Source organism: Varroa jacobsoni, unplaced genomic scaffold (assembly GCF_002532875.2).
Source record: "Varroa jacobsoni isolate VJ856 unplaced genomic scaffold, vjacob_1.0 scaffold_1280, whole genome shotgun sequence".
Taxonomy (NCBI): Eukaryota; Metazoa; Arthropoda; class Arachnida; order Mesostigmata; family Varroidae; genus Varroa; species Varroa jacobsoni.
The window spans coordinates 430,923-448,276 of NW_019214182.1; the positions used below are offsets into that span (position 1 = coordinate 430,923).

Sequence of the window (17,354 nt, forward strand, 5' to 3'; positions counted from 1 at the left end):
TTATCACATTTTATCCCGCATTTCCTCCTCAAGAACCATCCTCGATCTTACTTACAATAGAACATAATGGACCTCGATAACAATTGGCAACTTATCAAATGCATTCGCGCCAGCTTCTTTGAACAGCGACACTGACCCAATGTATTTCTTCATGGATACTTGGCTACGATTTATGGCCAACGCTAGTGAAAAGACATAACTCGTATATATCATTAATTGAATGCTATAATACCTCAGCAAGAAGCCACAGGCCAAAACCGACCTAAAAAGCGACTCGTGCCATTCAGTAGCAACGATACAGTTCGCACGTTGTTTGCATGTCTTATGCTAAGGCATATATGGATTTCTATTAAATACGCACTAGTACTCTCTCAGCGCGTTGTTAGAGTTTTACCGCTGTTGTACCGGCTGTGCAGCTTGCTGTTGGATGTCTACCGGTAATGATTGCAGTGATAGCCGCCAATGCTGGCATATGTGTTTTGTGTTTCAAGTTGGATATATGCGACTTGCATGTACCGACTAACACAATTCGTTCTACCCGTCGTAGTTATTCGTGTGGCTAGGCCTACTATTACAGCGGTAGCTTTATTAGTTAGGTAACTTAGCTGAATTAGAGCGGTGGGAGAAGGGATTTAGTCAGGGGTGGTAAAGAAAATTTATGCGAATTAAACCACTCCTGCTGATAGTTGTGTAGAGAATTCATGCCCTGTTGTCTCAGCGAACAAGCTTGGTCTTAAGCTGTACATGTACGCTTGACGAGTGTTTATTGTTGCATGCATGTATACATCGTGCATAGGCAAGAGGCAAAACTAAATACGGAAAGAACGATAGTCCCAAGGATTAAACCTGCAAGCGGCAGCATATTGATGGTCGTCAACAGAGTTCGCCACGAGCAGATGCGCGGGACCCAGCTATGAAAGATGATGGGGCGTTCTGAGAATGTTACGATGCTTCGCTGTGTGTGCAACGGCTAGTAAAAAAAAGTCCGAAGATAAGAATAAGCAGAAGCTGAAAATGAATGCATACGGCTATTATGTTTGGTATTGGTCATGTCGAGATTGTTTAATTACCAACTAATTAAATGGTGCCTGCTATAGTTAATGACGCAGCCGATATCATGTCCCAGTAAATATATGCGAAATCTTGAAAAGCCACACGTGGAAACGGAGCTTTTATTAAGTAACAAATGAGTTTTTCTCCCGGTACCGTTTTAAGAACATAGTAAGACAGGAAGGTATTTACGTACCCGTTTAAATGAAACGTGTGTGGTATCATTTTTTGACTGATGCCCCCCTGAGGGATTGGCAAATTCATGAATATAATTTTAATCTTCTTATTGAATTGTTGCGTTTTCAGATTTATATGGAGCTGAATCTACCTCTGAACCATGTCTCTTTGTTTTCGAAAAAAAAAAAAGCAGCATAGATTTTGTATTTTCCCGTATATTTACTTGGCTCTAGTGAGATTACCTGTAACGTATTTGATTTTATCTTTTCCCATAGATATTTTGCTCACCAAGCAAACGTTATTAATAAATTGTAATGATTTAATTTGCCATAACAGAGAATACATGCTATATGGTCGGTCTGGTTAGAAGCAGCTACTGTATGATAATTTACGTAATCTGCTGGCTAGATGCTCTGAATTCTATCTGGAGAGTAAGTACTGTCGTTCCTTCGGTTTTGTCTATTGTACGTAAAATCTATGTCAATGCGGTTGAGCTAACAGTAATGATGGTGAACTATTAGCGAAAGGCCAGGATCACAGAACCGTTGAGGCTCGCACCGATTTGCAGCTTTCCCCGTTTTGATTTTGCCATTGTTGTTGCTGTTCCTGCTCATATCGGTGATGGCCCCTTTGCATAGGCGATTTTTGTAGCGTTGTGTGAAATTCTACCGCCTCCACTAACAGCATTTACCAGGTAAGACATCGTGTCTGGCATGCCGCCCATCGCAGATCTACCAACTGGCCTTATGAGCGCTAATGCACAGATACTTTGTTTCTCCCAAGGATACACATTAAGCTCTGAAACAGCATCACTTGCTAGAAAAAAACACGCACAGACATAAGTGTTGTGCTTGCATGCCACTCACACGTCCACAGACGCTCACATTGCATAGAACTAACAAGCAACTTAACGGAGGATCAAATATACATTACACATATGCAATGCACCTTTATTAAATCAAGCTGAACCAATTTATGCAAAGTATGCGTTCGTCCATGCGCAGGTTGTTTATGTATGTTTTTAATAGAGTGCAACTAAGCATACCTTGATGCTTACGAAGGAAACTGCCAGCTAACCAATGACCGAAAAGCTGCTTCGAAAACAGTCGAATGATGTACGCTTTACTATCTCCATCTACTTACCTGAATTCGCAAAGTCCGGGCTAGCTGCCCCTTTTACAACAGCAATAACAACATAATGACTGAAAACAGTGAGAAAGTGATCACGAAAATAAACGACTGTATGTTATCTTACCTGCCTGGATCGAGATATTTCATTTTTTATTAAGCTAGGATATTTCAGGTAACAAATGGTTAGTATTTAGGTTTATGCGTGTCAGTGCATCTATGCTACAAGTTCAGCTGAAGAAGTAAGTTACAGCGAGAATAAGGGAAAAAACAGCTGGAGTAAGTACATACTGAAGTCGATATGGTGATATATATATAATGGATATTAATCCGTACAGTGCACCTGTATTGTTTTGTTGAAGGAACTTTGGCAATTATATTAGTTGAGGTAGAAATCTTATGCTCTGCAAGATAGAGCTTGGATACTAGTGAATAAAAGCAGGGTATACTTCTTTGTTTCCAACTTGTCAGTTGTAAAATATTGTCTAGAAGGACACTATCGTATTACGAGGCACAATCGTGTATGAAGACATACACGATTGTTTAAATATTATTTGTGATAGTAATCTTTCTAGCGATCAGCGCCTGTAGACCGGTCAAAATGACTCGGTTACAATACACCGTCTCTTTTATAAATAAATGAATGTGTGCTCCTAGGTTTGTCGTTAACAGCTCCATAGTTTATTCTTCTCACCATGGAACTTCAAAGTCATCACCGATGCTTTCACTGATAGTAACTTATCAATATATGGAATACGTTAATTGAAAATGCGAGATCAGAATTTGGTTCCTGCTCATAGTGGGAAAAGGTCGTGAATTGACATAAATTATTTCTAAAACCCGTGTGGCCTTAGGGAAGTTGACTATAACAAACATGGTGTTTTTGATCAAGAATTAAAGCACGATTTGTTTTAATATCAAAACAAGACATAGCTAGTAGAATTTAGCTTAAAAAGAAATGACTACCAGTCATTTCTTTTTAAGCTAGCTAGATGTTTTTTGCGCGCAAAAATTAAACATAGACATTTCATAGAACTCATTGTTACTAAAATCAAAAATAGTAGAGTGTCTGAGTATAAGAATGGCTCACACATACCTCATCGAAACAAGCAATTTTCTGCTAGGATAACGCTACATTGATAACTAATTCTCGACACCCGATATCACAGATACCCGAGATAGCCAAGCGACAGACTGGAAAATGGCTATGCTTCGTTTCCTTTACGTATAATAAGATGGAGGCACGAGCTTCCATTCTCACTCCTGTCTCTGCTGTGTCCGATTCTTCTGCTTCCTATTTGAGACCACTATGACTGGCTTTCGGCTTGCGGTGTCCTAATTCCTACAAAAGTAATCGGCAAAGCCTAACAGAAGTTGGTTGCTCCTTTTGCCGCTCCGCTTCGTTTGAAACAGAGAAACTGTTTAACGAACCCCTAGCCTTGAGTCAACAACCCTCTACTGCCAGTCGTGCTGTTACCGAGTTAGCATTTATATTGCAATTCGTCTACTCATGCCAGTGCAGAGAAGTAACGAAGACCAGGATATAAAAGGTATCCAAAAGGAGAAAGGGTATCTTCCATCAGGGAGGAAGCATCCGTAAATATCTCTAGCTCGGTCTTCTAAAATATGATTAGTTACTATCAAAGCAAGTTTTCCGAGAATAGGTGATATTAGTGAGCGGATTTCAGAACACCGTGACGTAAAATAAATGACAAAAGAGAGATGACAAGCTATTCGCACCCTTTGGATCGGGTAAAAGACGCAAAGCAGATTTTTCTTCGCAATTTCACGTCCATTCTATGTAATATACGATTATATCAAGGAATAAACGGTAAATTTTAAAATCAAGTCCCAGAAGTTCCGTTTTGCCTGAAATCTGAACGTGGCAGTACACACACAAAGAACCGCACCACTTCTCGTCAAATTCTCCGACGTGGTCATATCATAAACTAAACACTGGAGAATCGCGAAAGTAACCATGATTGACAAGAATCAATCATAGAAAAATCAAATCTGGCTTAGACGACAGTTGAAGTCGGAGCCAAATAATCCTGCTTGTCGACCCTTTACTGAATGCATTATTCATTACCTAGATGATCTCTATTTTCGAAACGCCATATAGGTTTTAAAACAGTACTAGGCGATGCAAAAGTGCACTGTATGACCGTAATGTAAAGCTACCCTTGCCTTTTTTTATACATTACCAGTATATGGTGAGCACTGTAAATTGGTCTGTCTACCTCACGTTCAACGCGTTTTGGATCAGGTGTGTCTCTATATACGTTTCAAAATAAAATGAAATTTTACTGAAAAGAATCAGTCTAATCCTATTTCAGCCTCCGTATAGTATTAACGGGATCTTTCCAAATTTAAAATTTAAAAATGTAACGAATGCAGTTGTGGTGCAAAATGCTGGATTAAATCCTTGATTGCTTCTTAAAACAGTATGAGCAGTGACATAAGTGATATTAGTATTGATATATAGGCTATTTATTAAACGGCCGGGATTTTTTTTAACGATTTTCATATGCAGGCTTGGCTTCATGAAACGACATCATGGTGAAGACGATATATTTAAAAAAAATCGTAAATACTAGCGCTATTAACATTCCTCTTTGTGATAGCGCAGTGTGTAACGTGTTTGCTTGCTAAGCTTAGTGATGCGTGGTGGCCTGCGTTTGAATTCGGGCGTAGATGTTTTTTTGTTTCGTGCTGCGAGCCGCGATCTAAAATAAATCCTAACGTATAAGAGCCGGACAAAACAAATAAAATATCATTATCTGAGTAGCTACATCATATTCTGTCGGACTCCGTATCCATTATAATTCACGTAGCACCAGCTTTTGGCCCCAATACTACCAGTTATGATGGCAAGTAAAAAAATTCAGGTTTGAGACCTCCGCATGCAAGATCTTTCTCCCTGGATTGTAAAGATAGGTACCTAAACTCACGAAAAACAAACCTAACATTTATACATACACCATCTGATAGGTAGGTGAACACTCAGACTGTACAATCAAGACTTATGTGGTATCTGAAATATAAGAAAATACGAACCAAATAATAATGTACCCTCCCTGATCGTGACATAAAAAAAATGCTTGGCATGTTGTGAAGCCAAGATCTCCGCTATTCAGGAAAAGTTTTTGCAGTTTACAATGAGACATTAAGCCTAGCTGAAAATTCTAATGTACGCTATTCGTTATTTGAGAACAAAAACGTTGTGTTCCAACAAGCACAAAGAATTAGAAATTACAGCACCGAAATAACAAAATATAAAAAATATTATAACACATCGTGTAGAATATGATGAAATAATTTCCGCATTGAGGAAGTCCCGTGTTTCTCAACTGGAAGTACTGGCTGGCGTCGCTGGATGAGTAATCTTCGTAATATCGGACGAATCGTAATTGCATTTGGAGTGCCATAATCCTCAAAGGTACTGGAAAAATGATCGATGGGTTTTAAAAAGGGAAAAACATTCTCATATAGTGCGGAACGTATGTGTTGTATGCGAATAATAGTTCAAGGAAAGACACATTCTTTTATAATGTGTAATATAATCAGATAGTAGCTTATAAGTTCGCAGGATTCACAATTAAGAGCATCCTAGAATCCCATCTTCTGTTAATCTTAAGTCTATATGAATGTTAACACTCTTATTATGCAAAAGCGTACATACATGCAAACATGGACCTACGCCGTTTACGAGAGACAGAACAACAAGCTTGTGTATGCTCACCCAATAGTAAATCCATTAACAAGAATCATGAACTGCATAAAACAGCGAATATTACACTACATACATTTCAAAGTATGCGCTAAGAATGCGGTTATATGCTCGGCTTAAGAGGAAGCGATCCAAGAATTAAATTCTTATTATAACTATGATATCAAAGAAGGCCGCGCGTACGGAGTAACTCAATGTATTTCTTCTTATCGTGAGTACCCCGCACACACATTGCTCAAGACAATTTAAATTTACTCGGATTAAAATCTAATTAGGCTTTTGAGTGGGTCTAACTTACAGCCCATTTGGTATTACACAAAGTGGCGGAATCTTTCAAGGTCACACTATTGTTATGATTATTATTATAATCCTGCTAGAATCTGCTAAAAAATATTCACAGGTTGTTTTCATTATTGTGTTTATTTGACATACATAATGTGCTACGTGCATTTTGGAGGGCTTACATAGTTGTTTAGCTTAGCGAACGAGAAATTACAAAGAAAATTAAGACTTTCTTACACAGTATGCTACATAATGCCGGACAGCGTCTGCTGAATAGCGAACATCTAGATCAAAGCGATTTTTGTGAAGCGGTTGGTTGTGAACTACGACGAATTCATCATTTTAGTGTAGTGAGCTAGGATATACATATTTGCTTTGTCGTGCCATGAGATCTTTTGAAGGGCCCTGATATCCGTCTCGACAAGACGTTCGTGCAGACGTCTGGCGTGAGGAGGAATATAGTTTGGAACCCGGCGGACTTGTAGGCCTGAAAACTGTGTATGTATAGTTGATGACGAAACGGCAGAGACGACAGTATGCCATGATGGTAAAGACAACGACGTTCTTACGAATACTGAGTCGCCTACCGATTTCGAATCTGCTTCGTCTAAGGGCGCAGAAGTAGACTCCTTCGTTTCATGAACGACAGGCGAGGCTGAAACGGGTATAACAGAAACATGAGGCTTTTGATCGATACACGTATTAGAAAAAGAAAACATTCCTTTCGAAGTTGGCGTAGACGTATCCTGCTTAGCTAAAGTATCTTCGGTCTGATTAGCTATTTTGTAGATTGGCTGTTCCCTTCGGCACAAGTTGAGATCAAATGGCTCTCTGATTAACGATACAAACCACAAATTTTTAGGGACAGATGGCTTTACTGATAGTTCAGTGGAGTTGGCACCTTGTAGCATCGTATCAGAAATGCTCTCATTAGACACTGCGGTGTCTGTTTTTTTACCAGGTGTTTCCATATTCAAAGCTTTTCCGTCAAGGCCCGCCTGTAGAAACGGAGATTTGACTAATAATTCGCCAAAGTTTGGATCCCATTGTACACTTGCTGACCTGACGTAAGCATTCATAAACGGATGCTCAAATTGAGTTCGAAAAATGTTTGAAGCTTGTTTTAAACCTCTGCAAACAGTTACTTCCGACGTGACCTCACACAGTTCATCAGTTGGCTTGTTTTGGTCTAAAGAATGCAACATCAGCTCCTTATTTTTATCGTTTCGGTGCCACCCCACTACCTCAGGAGACTCTGAATCTTCTGATGAAGTTTTAGAATACGAGTCACCTTCTATGACCGAACCGTCTGGTTTTTGTTTAGGTATTCCCTTATCCAATGTTCCTTCATTTTGTAGTACTGCATCGCAGCTCATACCTGCCGAAAGCTTGACACGGTCGTCCGGGACATTTTCGGAGTTTTGGTTAAGGGCTGTGATGCACTTGTTAGCTAATTTTGAAATATTTGAGTCTTGGGCGTTATTTTTTAAAGTGAAAGAAATACTTCTTTTAAGTACCACTTCAGTGCTGATATCATAATTTTCGACAGATGACATGGCCAACTCTGCAGTGACATCCAAATCTTCTGATGTTCCTGATATATTATTTTCCGACACCGAGTCAACTGAATCTCCAATGAGGATCTTAAATGTAGCTTCTTTAGGAAAACTCGCCTCACTACTACCATAATTCATCGGGGAGCCGAATGATCGCTGAAATAAACTTTCTGGTTCTATTTTCTCATAAGGTAAAATATTGGCTGCTGTGATCATAGTGCTTTTCACATCCATGCTGTGGTACACATTTTCAGTCACTGTGGCGTTTGAGTCTAGAATTTTTTTTTTTTCAGGATTCTCTATGAAAGCAACACATCGTTGATTCTTCTGCGTACTTTTGTAGGGCGTTATATAGACTCCGAAACATACTAGATGATCTTTTCTATCCATTGTCACCTTATCTTTGCAAATCATATCGGTAGTGTCCGTAATACTTTCCTCCGCCGAAATCGTAACATTAGTTTTACTTTTGTCAACATCGGGTAAGGCAACGTTATTTTGGACAACTGTAACATTTGCCATTTTCTTGTCTACTGCCACTTTCAAATTTGTTTTCATCAGCGACCCTGTAGTAGCGGTGTTATTTAATAATCGCGTTGTCGACTTCGGCTTACTCACGTACACAATGCGCTTGGCAGCCTCAAACTTGCAAATTTCTTTTAGGTCTTCGTCCACTGAACGACTAACTGTTTCTCTGGTATCAACCATTATTTTGTATTCTTTGACGAGCTCTTTAAAATCCGCTTCTTCTAGTGCCGCTTGCTGACCTGATGTCGCTTTAAGCAGAGCTGCCTGGCAGAGCTCCGCCTCCCATTGTTATTTGGATAACCGTAACTTCTCTTTGAGTTGCTCAATCGAATCCTTAAGGACATCAAGTTGTTCTACATGCGCCGATTTCTGTATACGCTTGGTCCATGCCTCTAAGTTCTTCTGGTACGCTTCCTTTTCCTTATTAGCCCGACTTACGTAAACTTGTTTTTTTTCATTTGACATCAGCTTCCATTGAGGTGCGACATTGGAAATCACAGTGCTATCACTGTCCTGCAAGAGGAATCGACAATGACAAAAATAGATCTATATATCGTAGAAAATCATCGAAATAACAACTCCCGGTGAAACTCGGTAAACTGCAGTCTCTCTACTTTGGTAGATACTTTTCCGATTCCGACGCTTTCACGACAAAAATTAATTGTCTCTCACCTTAATCCCATCAATACACAAGATTAGCTAACTATACGCCATTAAAGGGGAAACATACAATTTCTAAATATGTTTATATACACGCAGTGATAAAGAAAGCTGAAAAATAAGTCTGATTACCACAAAGGCAACATCATAAACATTCACAAATGTAGCGTATCTTTCAAGATGATTTCCATAGAGCCACAATAATAAGGTATAATCATACTTTAAACGTCGCGCCCATTTCCAACAATGGGTGATAGCTCTAAAATATTCAAATTCCTTCTGGTAGCGGTACGACACGCATTCAACCATGGATTAGAGGCATAATAGAGATGACATAGAAATTCAATTTGTACAGAGTTTCCACTATACTTTTTTGAGGTACGTACAGAATAATTCGAGAGGTAAATGGAATTGATTACATTTTTGGCGGTAGTACTTACTGAATTCTGCATCATATCCCGAACAAAAAGTCTATAAGCATTAGGTGGAGGAAGTGGTTTTTCGAGCTGTTTTTCTAACGCGGAAAGCTTCTTCTTGGACTGCCTCAGCTTTTTTTCGACGGACATGTTTTTATGCTCTCGAAGCTGTTCTGGAGTCAGACTCGAAAGGAAGCTCTCGCGCAAATTTGAGTATTGGACAGCTGCATCCTTTGCCCGTTGATAATATCGCTGGAAAAATTAGAGGTGTGCACAAATAAAACAAAAGTGTCGTCTGCTTAAATCTAAAGATCTTCGCCTCCAACAATACAGGATGGGTTAATAATTTTGATATGAAAAATGCTGCAATTTGTTAGCAAATCCAACATAGAATTCGGCCTTGAGTTTCAACATATTTTGCCCTGCCTAAAGTTCAGTAAAACCCGGCAATACGTGTCAACCAAACACGGAAAGTATTCATATAGAGACAAAACAAGTCGAATTAACACAGAAGACTTTGTACGAACCACATCGACGGGATCTATTTCTATTAATGTGCGAAGTAGGCGCTTTTAAACAAATTTTAGAATTGTTAAGTCGATGTTTCCATTGCTACAGATATATATAAACTACAATGTTGTGCCTCAGGAATACAACATAAGTGACATTTACTTGTCGTGAGTACCATAGAAATTGACTTAAATATTATATATATATATATATAATTTGTTATGAAAATGATTAATAACGATGCGATATAAGACGAAGCTTTAACTGAATACGAACAGTTGTAAAGAAGCTTACCTCGCGATGCTGCTCCGAGAGACTATTCCACTCCGAGCCAATATGTTTCATTATGTCAACGACTTTTATTCCAGGATTCTCCGCTATAACTTTTGACCTCAATTCCGCTGCGAAGAGCATAAAGGCATTTTGTGGCCTTTTTGGTGCTTTGAGGGCGCTCGTCAAAGATCTTTGTTGGCGGCTAGTGGCTAGCAGACGAGCAGCCAGTAAATTCGTAATGCTTTGTACGTCAACGTGCCAGAGTTAAAAAAGATTTTCAGTATCTCTTCTATTGAGCATTATTAAAATTCCTGTTATACTAGAGCGTTAATGTGGATGACTAACATTTTGAGACACATGGAAAGGTGTAGTCAAAACCGGACAAATACTGTTTAGCGCTAGATGCCACTGCTAAAAATAAAGGCATTTAGTTGTCCTTCAATAGAAAATAGTTAATAAATAAATGTTTCGAGGAAGTGACCGTGTTCTTGACTGTCGAGGCATAAGCTGGTTGACTAAACGTTCAAAATCGATATAATTGAAATTTTAATGCATTTAATATTATATCCTTAATCCTTAACAATATGGGTTTTAAGTAAACTCGAATATATAGCATTCGTAGTATACTACGAAATTTGATATGTAAAGCTAAATCCAGAATTTGTGAGTATGCAATCCGGTACAAAATACAGCAGTGTATTCAGTTGTGTGTGCGAGCATCCTAAGCTCCTTGATTAAGGTAATAATACAAAATCGACAGATAATATTGAATTGTCATTATTAATATGTAAATTTCACTAAAACGCTTCTTTTGGGTAGAACCCTAAGAATAATGTGCAGGGAAGAAACTGAGCATTCCCTAGGTTACCGTTTGCTTTAAGGCACGTTATGCACTCATGAAAAACGGAAACATGTTTTTAACATTGCCTCAGCTTCATTATGTTTGCGAAGCCTGGCTCTGACCATTGTCAAGTATGTTCACAAGCACAGAAACAGCCGCTGATTTATTCACACAACACATCTTTTGTTGGTTAAATAATGAACAAGTTTTCATTTATGATAATAACTAAGTCAGAATGTTATCGATTCTTTGCTCTACCAATAGTATCACAATAAAAAGTGCGCAAAGTTGACTTGCGGAAGACCGAATGTATTTCTTAAAAATAGGCTCAACTACTTGGTTGGTCTTTTAACCGAACATTTACCTGTTACTGGACGTCCTCAAGGAAATTTGTATGGCCTGTAAGCCTCTCTGAAGTTTAAAAAAGGCCATTTTCTGTTAGATCTTACTATCTCAGTTCACGAAACTGTCGCTGCTCTAATGGCGCACCCATAGAACAACAAGGCGAATGCGCATTATTTGTAGAGGGCGCCACCATGTCAGTGACGTCCTATTTCGAAGTAGACGCAGAACTGCATAAATGAATGCGTACTTTACATGGGTTTTACTGTAACTATGAAAACCCACTTATATGGCTTGAAACAGATCTAAAAAAGTGTCCAGTTTTTTTTCCAAGCATTTGTAATCTATATTGCAGGTTATCTTAATGTGAAAAAGAGCTTTTATGAAAACGGTATAAAGGTCGATTGAAAGAGATTGCGTTTAAAAAGGGAGATGTAGTTCCTTGGTTTAACTAGCTTCTAATTCTGAACATGCGTCTTCTTCTTATAAATTCGCACTGGAAAGGTAACGCTTTATTGAAGACAAATTACGGTGAGTCAACTCGTTTGTTCACCTGGCCATAATGCATAGCAGGCCATAACAGCTGATATGAACATATGTCACATAATTAGCATGCTTAGAAAATAAATATACAACTCGGCCGAGATGAAATGCACCCTTTATTAGTTAACATGCAACTGACAAACGGCGCGAATACAAATGTATTGCAAGAATTTTATATGAAATAGAAAAATGTGTGAAGATATTTTTACCAACTCGTAAAATTAGCCCCTGTTATTATGTATAACGTTGGTGTTGCCGGCAACAAACTTATCTGAAGATGTACACATCACATGAAATTACTCTTTTTTTATAAAAACAATCTTTGCAAAATGTGGTATTGTGACGCCTAATAGCACGATTCTTTGATATATATACTAAAATGAACTGTTGCAAAATGGCTGAATTTCCAAATGTCGTTTATGTTTGACCAAAAAAAGCAAGTTTACTGGATCACAGTTATCTACTGTGAGCGGTGCAGCTGTAAACAGATGTATATCGGAATACTATCTAAGCCTTTTTAAAATGAATACGACACAGCTAAAATTAGCATATTGCAAAATTGTTAATTTATTGTTAACAATTATTTGAATTGCTGCAAAAATGGTCCAAAGATAATTCTCTACTGTGAATCCGAGAAGCGGTCAACTCAGCTTTAAGCACTGTTCTAACTATTTACGAAAAATAGTAGTAATAGCAAGTGCAGTACTTTACGCTTTAGCCTTATGACTTGAACACATACCATCATAATGATTAAGATACGATATCTTTGGTATGCGTGCTATCGCTCTTGTTCCTTGGGGGCCACAAGAGCCTTACTAGTAACAATTAGTGAAGCGGATGCGTCTGTATTTATATTACTATTATTATCATTTAAAATGGGAATATAAAACTGTGCCTAATACAAATTCGTACTTTAATTCGATCCGCGAAACAGAATCTACGCAGAAAATACGCATGCAATACAGCTACCAATTCTATAAATGCAACTATGATGTCCTCTTCGACGGGGCACAGTGGAAAGCTATGGACCGTAAACACTGGACCACTTCTCTAAGTCACTTTAGAAAGGACAAGGCAACGATCGTGTTCTAAATTACCTAATGCATAACCGACTCAAGGCTCAGAGTTTACAACCTAGTCTAAGTTTTAGAACAAGGTATTCATTGAACGCATTATTATTATCGTCTTAATAAACTTAAAGTTAACGTTAAGTTATATGACTTATGCTTTATTGGTGGTGAATTTCTGTACAAATAAAAAGAAGAAAGTAAAACAACTATCTTACAGAATGTCGGAGCCTTTTATGGACATTAAACCCTTAATGAGCTAGTTGTATTTTAAGCAAGATTTATTGCTCTTTAAAAATCCTTGTTATGCCTTTCTATTTTTTCTTTATTTTGATTTTGAATATATACGTGAACATCCACAGATCTATTTGAAAAACGAGAAAACAAAAATATTATACTGTTAGTGTGAAGTTCGAAGTTGCCTAACTTCAGTTGGTGTTCCATAGGACTACTTGACATGAGGCTAAATGGCATGTGAATTTCGGAACAGAAATGACTTGCGATGGTATTCACCAGGGCCGGAGTCACGATCTGATCTTTTTAAAGCACCAGTATTAGCATTGGATCTGCTCTAACGATTTCTCTGTAAGTGATTTGGATTCCGCTACTTAAAGATAAAACCTACTCTACTGCCTTTTCTGCGAGATCAGAGCCATGTCGAATCCGCCATTTTACTTTTGCATCAGATTTTTTCCTTTATGAAGCTTGTCCTTTCTATGGAGCCGCTTAAGATTTTGCGGTTACCACTGCTCCTCTTGCCTTTCAACGAATGTTACTTTGAATATTGACATCTAAATATGGCCTGCTTCCTAGTCCTACTTAAAGTTGCGGAGCTGGTCTTTGAGTTCTGAAATGGTACCCTGAAGAACGGACAGCTTTTCCGAGTATTTCTTAGATTCTTCCATCTTATTCGTCCAAAGTTCCAGCTCATGGTTATACCTCATTAGTGCTTCTTTGGCTTTATCAATGTACACTTGTTTCTTATCATCAGATATGTTTTTCCACCGATCAGCCACGGCTCGTAGGTTTTCCTTATCCTGAAAAACGTACGAAGCGAATCCATAATCCTTACGAAGTAAACTATGTGATGAGCTAACTTGTTAAGCTGGCTGATAACGTCGTTCAACAGACGCGACATCCACTCCACTGGCTGTTCGTGTTAAAATTTTAAACATTTTCAATCCAATAATTGTTTTTCGTAGTTAGACACTATAATGTTCCATATATTAAGACATAGCGTAAGTCCAATATCAAGATGATTATGTGTGTCTAAACAGCAAAAAAAAATGCCACATGGCCTAAGCTTCCTCTGGACTTCGAAAATAACTAGATATTGCTTATATTTTCATTTACTTAACCAAATTTATTTTAGTTCTTTATCAGGAATTACTAACAAAACATGTTTTTACACATACACACACATATACTACACACCTGTACAAATATATGTATTACTTTTATGCATTACTTACGTTCATTTGTCCACTAAAGCTTTCTTTCATGAAGAACGCAAATACATTGCCGGGCTTGCTGGGTTTTTTTAGCTGTTTCTCTAATACAGCCAATTTCCTCTTAGACTGTCTCAGTTTCTCTTCGATTTCTAGCTTTGTTTTGGCTTCAATTTGCTCTGGAGTAAGACTCGAGCGGTAGGCTTCACTCGCACTTACATACTTCTTAGCCGCTTCTTTCGCCTCCTGCATATACACCTATGAGTAGCCAGTACCATATTACCCGTTGCAAGCTTATCGTAACTTAGAATGAGTAAACTGCGTAACAACGCCTTTCCATCTCATAATGACCGCTAACCTTCTCTTTTTCCTAAGGTATTTCTATATTTCTTTGCTTACGAACATTGTGTAATGGCTCGTTTAGAGGTGCCGTTATAAAATTAACACCACTTACGCTTTACATCGTTTAAACCTTTTCTAACCGCCTGTTTCAAGCGTTTAATACTTTTCTGCCGTACTTGATGTTTCTGTGATCTAAATCACTCGATATCACACCATTTTTGAAAATGGGTCAAATTTAAAATGAAAATTATGGCGCTTGCCTCTCGTTGCCGTGTGTTGAGACCTTTCCACTCCGCGCCCAGACGTTTCGCAACATCAGTAAATGAAATACCGGGATTTTTCAGTATAATCCCTTCCCGTGCCGCTGCTGCGAAGGCGATGTATGCATTTGGCGGTTTCTTCGGCGCTTTCGGTACAGATATCATTGACGATTTTTGCTGCAGCGAATTAATGGCAGCTCGAGAACGCCTCACTGGTTGACCTGTCATGCTAACAAGATACCGACAGCTAACAGTTAAGTTGAAACTCAATGTATTATTTCAACGTTCACAAAACTGCGCTCTGTTTAAAACAAAACGTTATTCATCATCAACATCGATATGAAAGCTTTGTCTAGCATGTCTAGTTCATAATAATGTTTTTCAACACAAGTATTCTGTGAAATCTATGAATTTTCATATATATATATATATAGGCTTTATTACAGACAACAATCTGCTCTAAAAATCATTATAGTCAACAAAGATGACTGTCAAACAATTTAGTAATCAATAACAACATAAATCATTTGGTTGACGTTACTTCCCGTCAAAAAACAGAATAATCATTTAATGAAAATGAGTGTTCGAATTAACATCAGCCAGAATGTACTCCACTTTTTTGGCTTGATACGGCGTCGACTAATTCCCTCATGATACCGATAATTATATTGGTACCGGTATAACATTAGGAGCTACTTAATGATATTTTCGCGTCTGCAATTAATCAACAACATTGTATGATTACTATGTTAATTTGAGAATCTTACTGTCTTTACAGGTTAAGTTCGACTGTTGTCATCGAAATTATCTATCAACCAAACTTGCCACCCGCGCTGTGGGCGATTCTTTGAATAGATACTTCATTGAAGCAATGGCATGAAACATACGTATATCTCGTTTATAGACATAATAACTAATAGTAATAATAATAATAATAATAGTAACTTGTTTCGCTTGAAGTTAGAATAAAGCATGTGCGTCATACTCACTCACCCTTCTTCGTTCGCTTTTAGTGAGGCTTTGCCACCGTTTGTACTCCAGAGTCGGCAAGCCTCACCCACCTCAGTGAGGAATCGTGACAATTTTGTCATCGTCATCATTGGTTTAAAAGAAACTTTGTCATGAATTTACTTTTGAATTTGTTGAACATCAGTTTTTCATATTCGATATTTTTGTTTACAAACAAAAAGCATATGTTCTGGTACCCGTTTGAAAGTTGGCGCGCATTTCACATGAGAAACTAGATATTCGGTGGCGCTGACCGTAACGATGGAGAAAGTTCAAAATAGTTTGTTCGTTCATTACAAATTTGACATTTTCATCTTGTGACATGAACTTTGAAAACAACTCACTCTGAATTGTCTGAGAATTTCATAATCCTATGTCTATCCTAAACAAATTGCATATGGCTCATATGTAGGAACAGAATATAACCAGCCTTTGTTTATTAGGTTCTTTCAGATTAACACCATACAGAGTAGTATAAACAATAACTGAACTAAAATAAATAGATATAATAATGTGAGCTTGTTAAGTGTAATTTCCCTATGTCTTACCGTGCTACACTGCTATTTCCTTCTTAAACACATGGCTACTATCTTCAGTGATCAAAAAAAAAAGATACTACGATACCCAGTACCGGGTACTCCTGATGTTTGCTCGACAGAAGAACATTACTCGAGGAACTTGCATTTGCAAAGTGCACACATGTTACGTTGTGGATGTTACAGACTGTTTTTCCCTCTGTACTTCGTGCAATAGATGTGACTGGAGGCAAGCCCAGGGTCATAGAGGAAATGTGAAATGCATAAGGTTACAACGGGTGACAGTCTACGAGCAGCAAGGCAAAACGCCCTATGACTTACAGATTTTCTTTCGTAAGTGCCTGCCAGCATGAAATAGGGTAACTGGTAAATTTTGGCCGTGTTCGCTCAAAAGCCCTATGAGCTTACCTTTCAACTGAACTGAAGTTGCTGATAAATTGTTTGTCAATATTGGTAAAAAAAAAAAGAGCAGATGCGCGCAGTGAGGAAACTACCGTTTGTCGATAAAATAGTTTTAGCACAGTCTAATGTTAGAGTCCTGAGAAATTATAATAAAAACTTATACGGCGTCACTGTGTGGCAGAAGCGAGTTTAACCTAGTAATTATCGTAACCATATTGACAACAATAATATCTTCCTCAACTATGGAACACAAAA

At 38.1% G+C, this 17,354-nt stretch overlaps 1 protein-coding gene and 1 long non-coding RNA gene across 2 annotated transcripts; both read right to left on the minus strand.

The window, feature by feature from the left end:
• Window positions 1-1,309: 1,309 nt before the first annotated feature.
• LOC147752393 (uncharacterized) lies at window positions 1,310-4,218 on the minus strand. Its single transcript, XR_015314190.1, has 3 exons — window positions 3,452-4,218; window positions 2,371-2,429; window positions 1,310-2,043 (listed from the first exon to the last, which is right to left on the minus strand). It is a non-coding gene; the product is annotated as an uncharacterized LOC147752393 (long non-coding RNA).
• Window positions 4,219-8,630: 4,412 nt separating this feature from the next.
• Window positions 8,631-17,345, minus strand: LOC111268382 (uncharacterized). Its single transcript, XM_022847363.2, has 7 exons — window positions 16,147-17,345; window positions 15,154-15,382; window positions 14,576-14,809; window positions 13,920-14,140; window positions 10,332-10,551; window positions 9,552-9,779; window positions 8,631-8,964 (listed from the first exon to the last, which is right to left on the minus strand). Exons 1-7 carry the CDS (start codon window positions 16,251-16,253, stop codon window positions 8,740-8,742), a joined length of 1,464 nt encoding a protein of 487 aa, XP_022703098.2. The 5' UTR covers window positions 16,254-17,345; the 3' UTR covers window positions 8,631-8,739.
• Window positions 17,346-17,354: the final 9 nt, after the last annotated feature.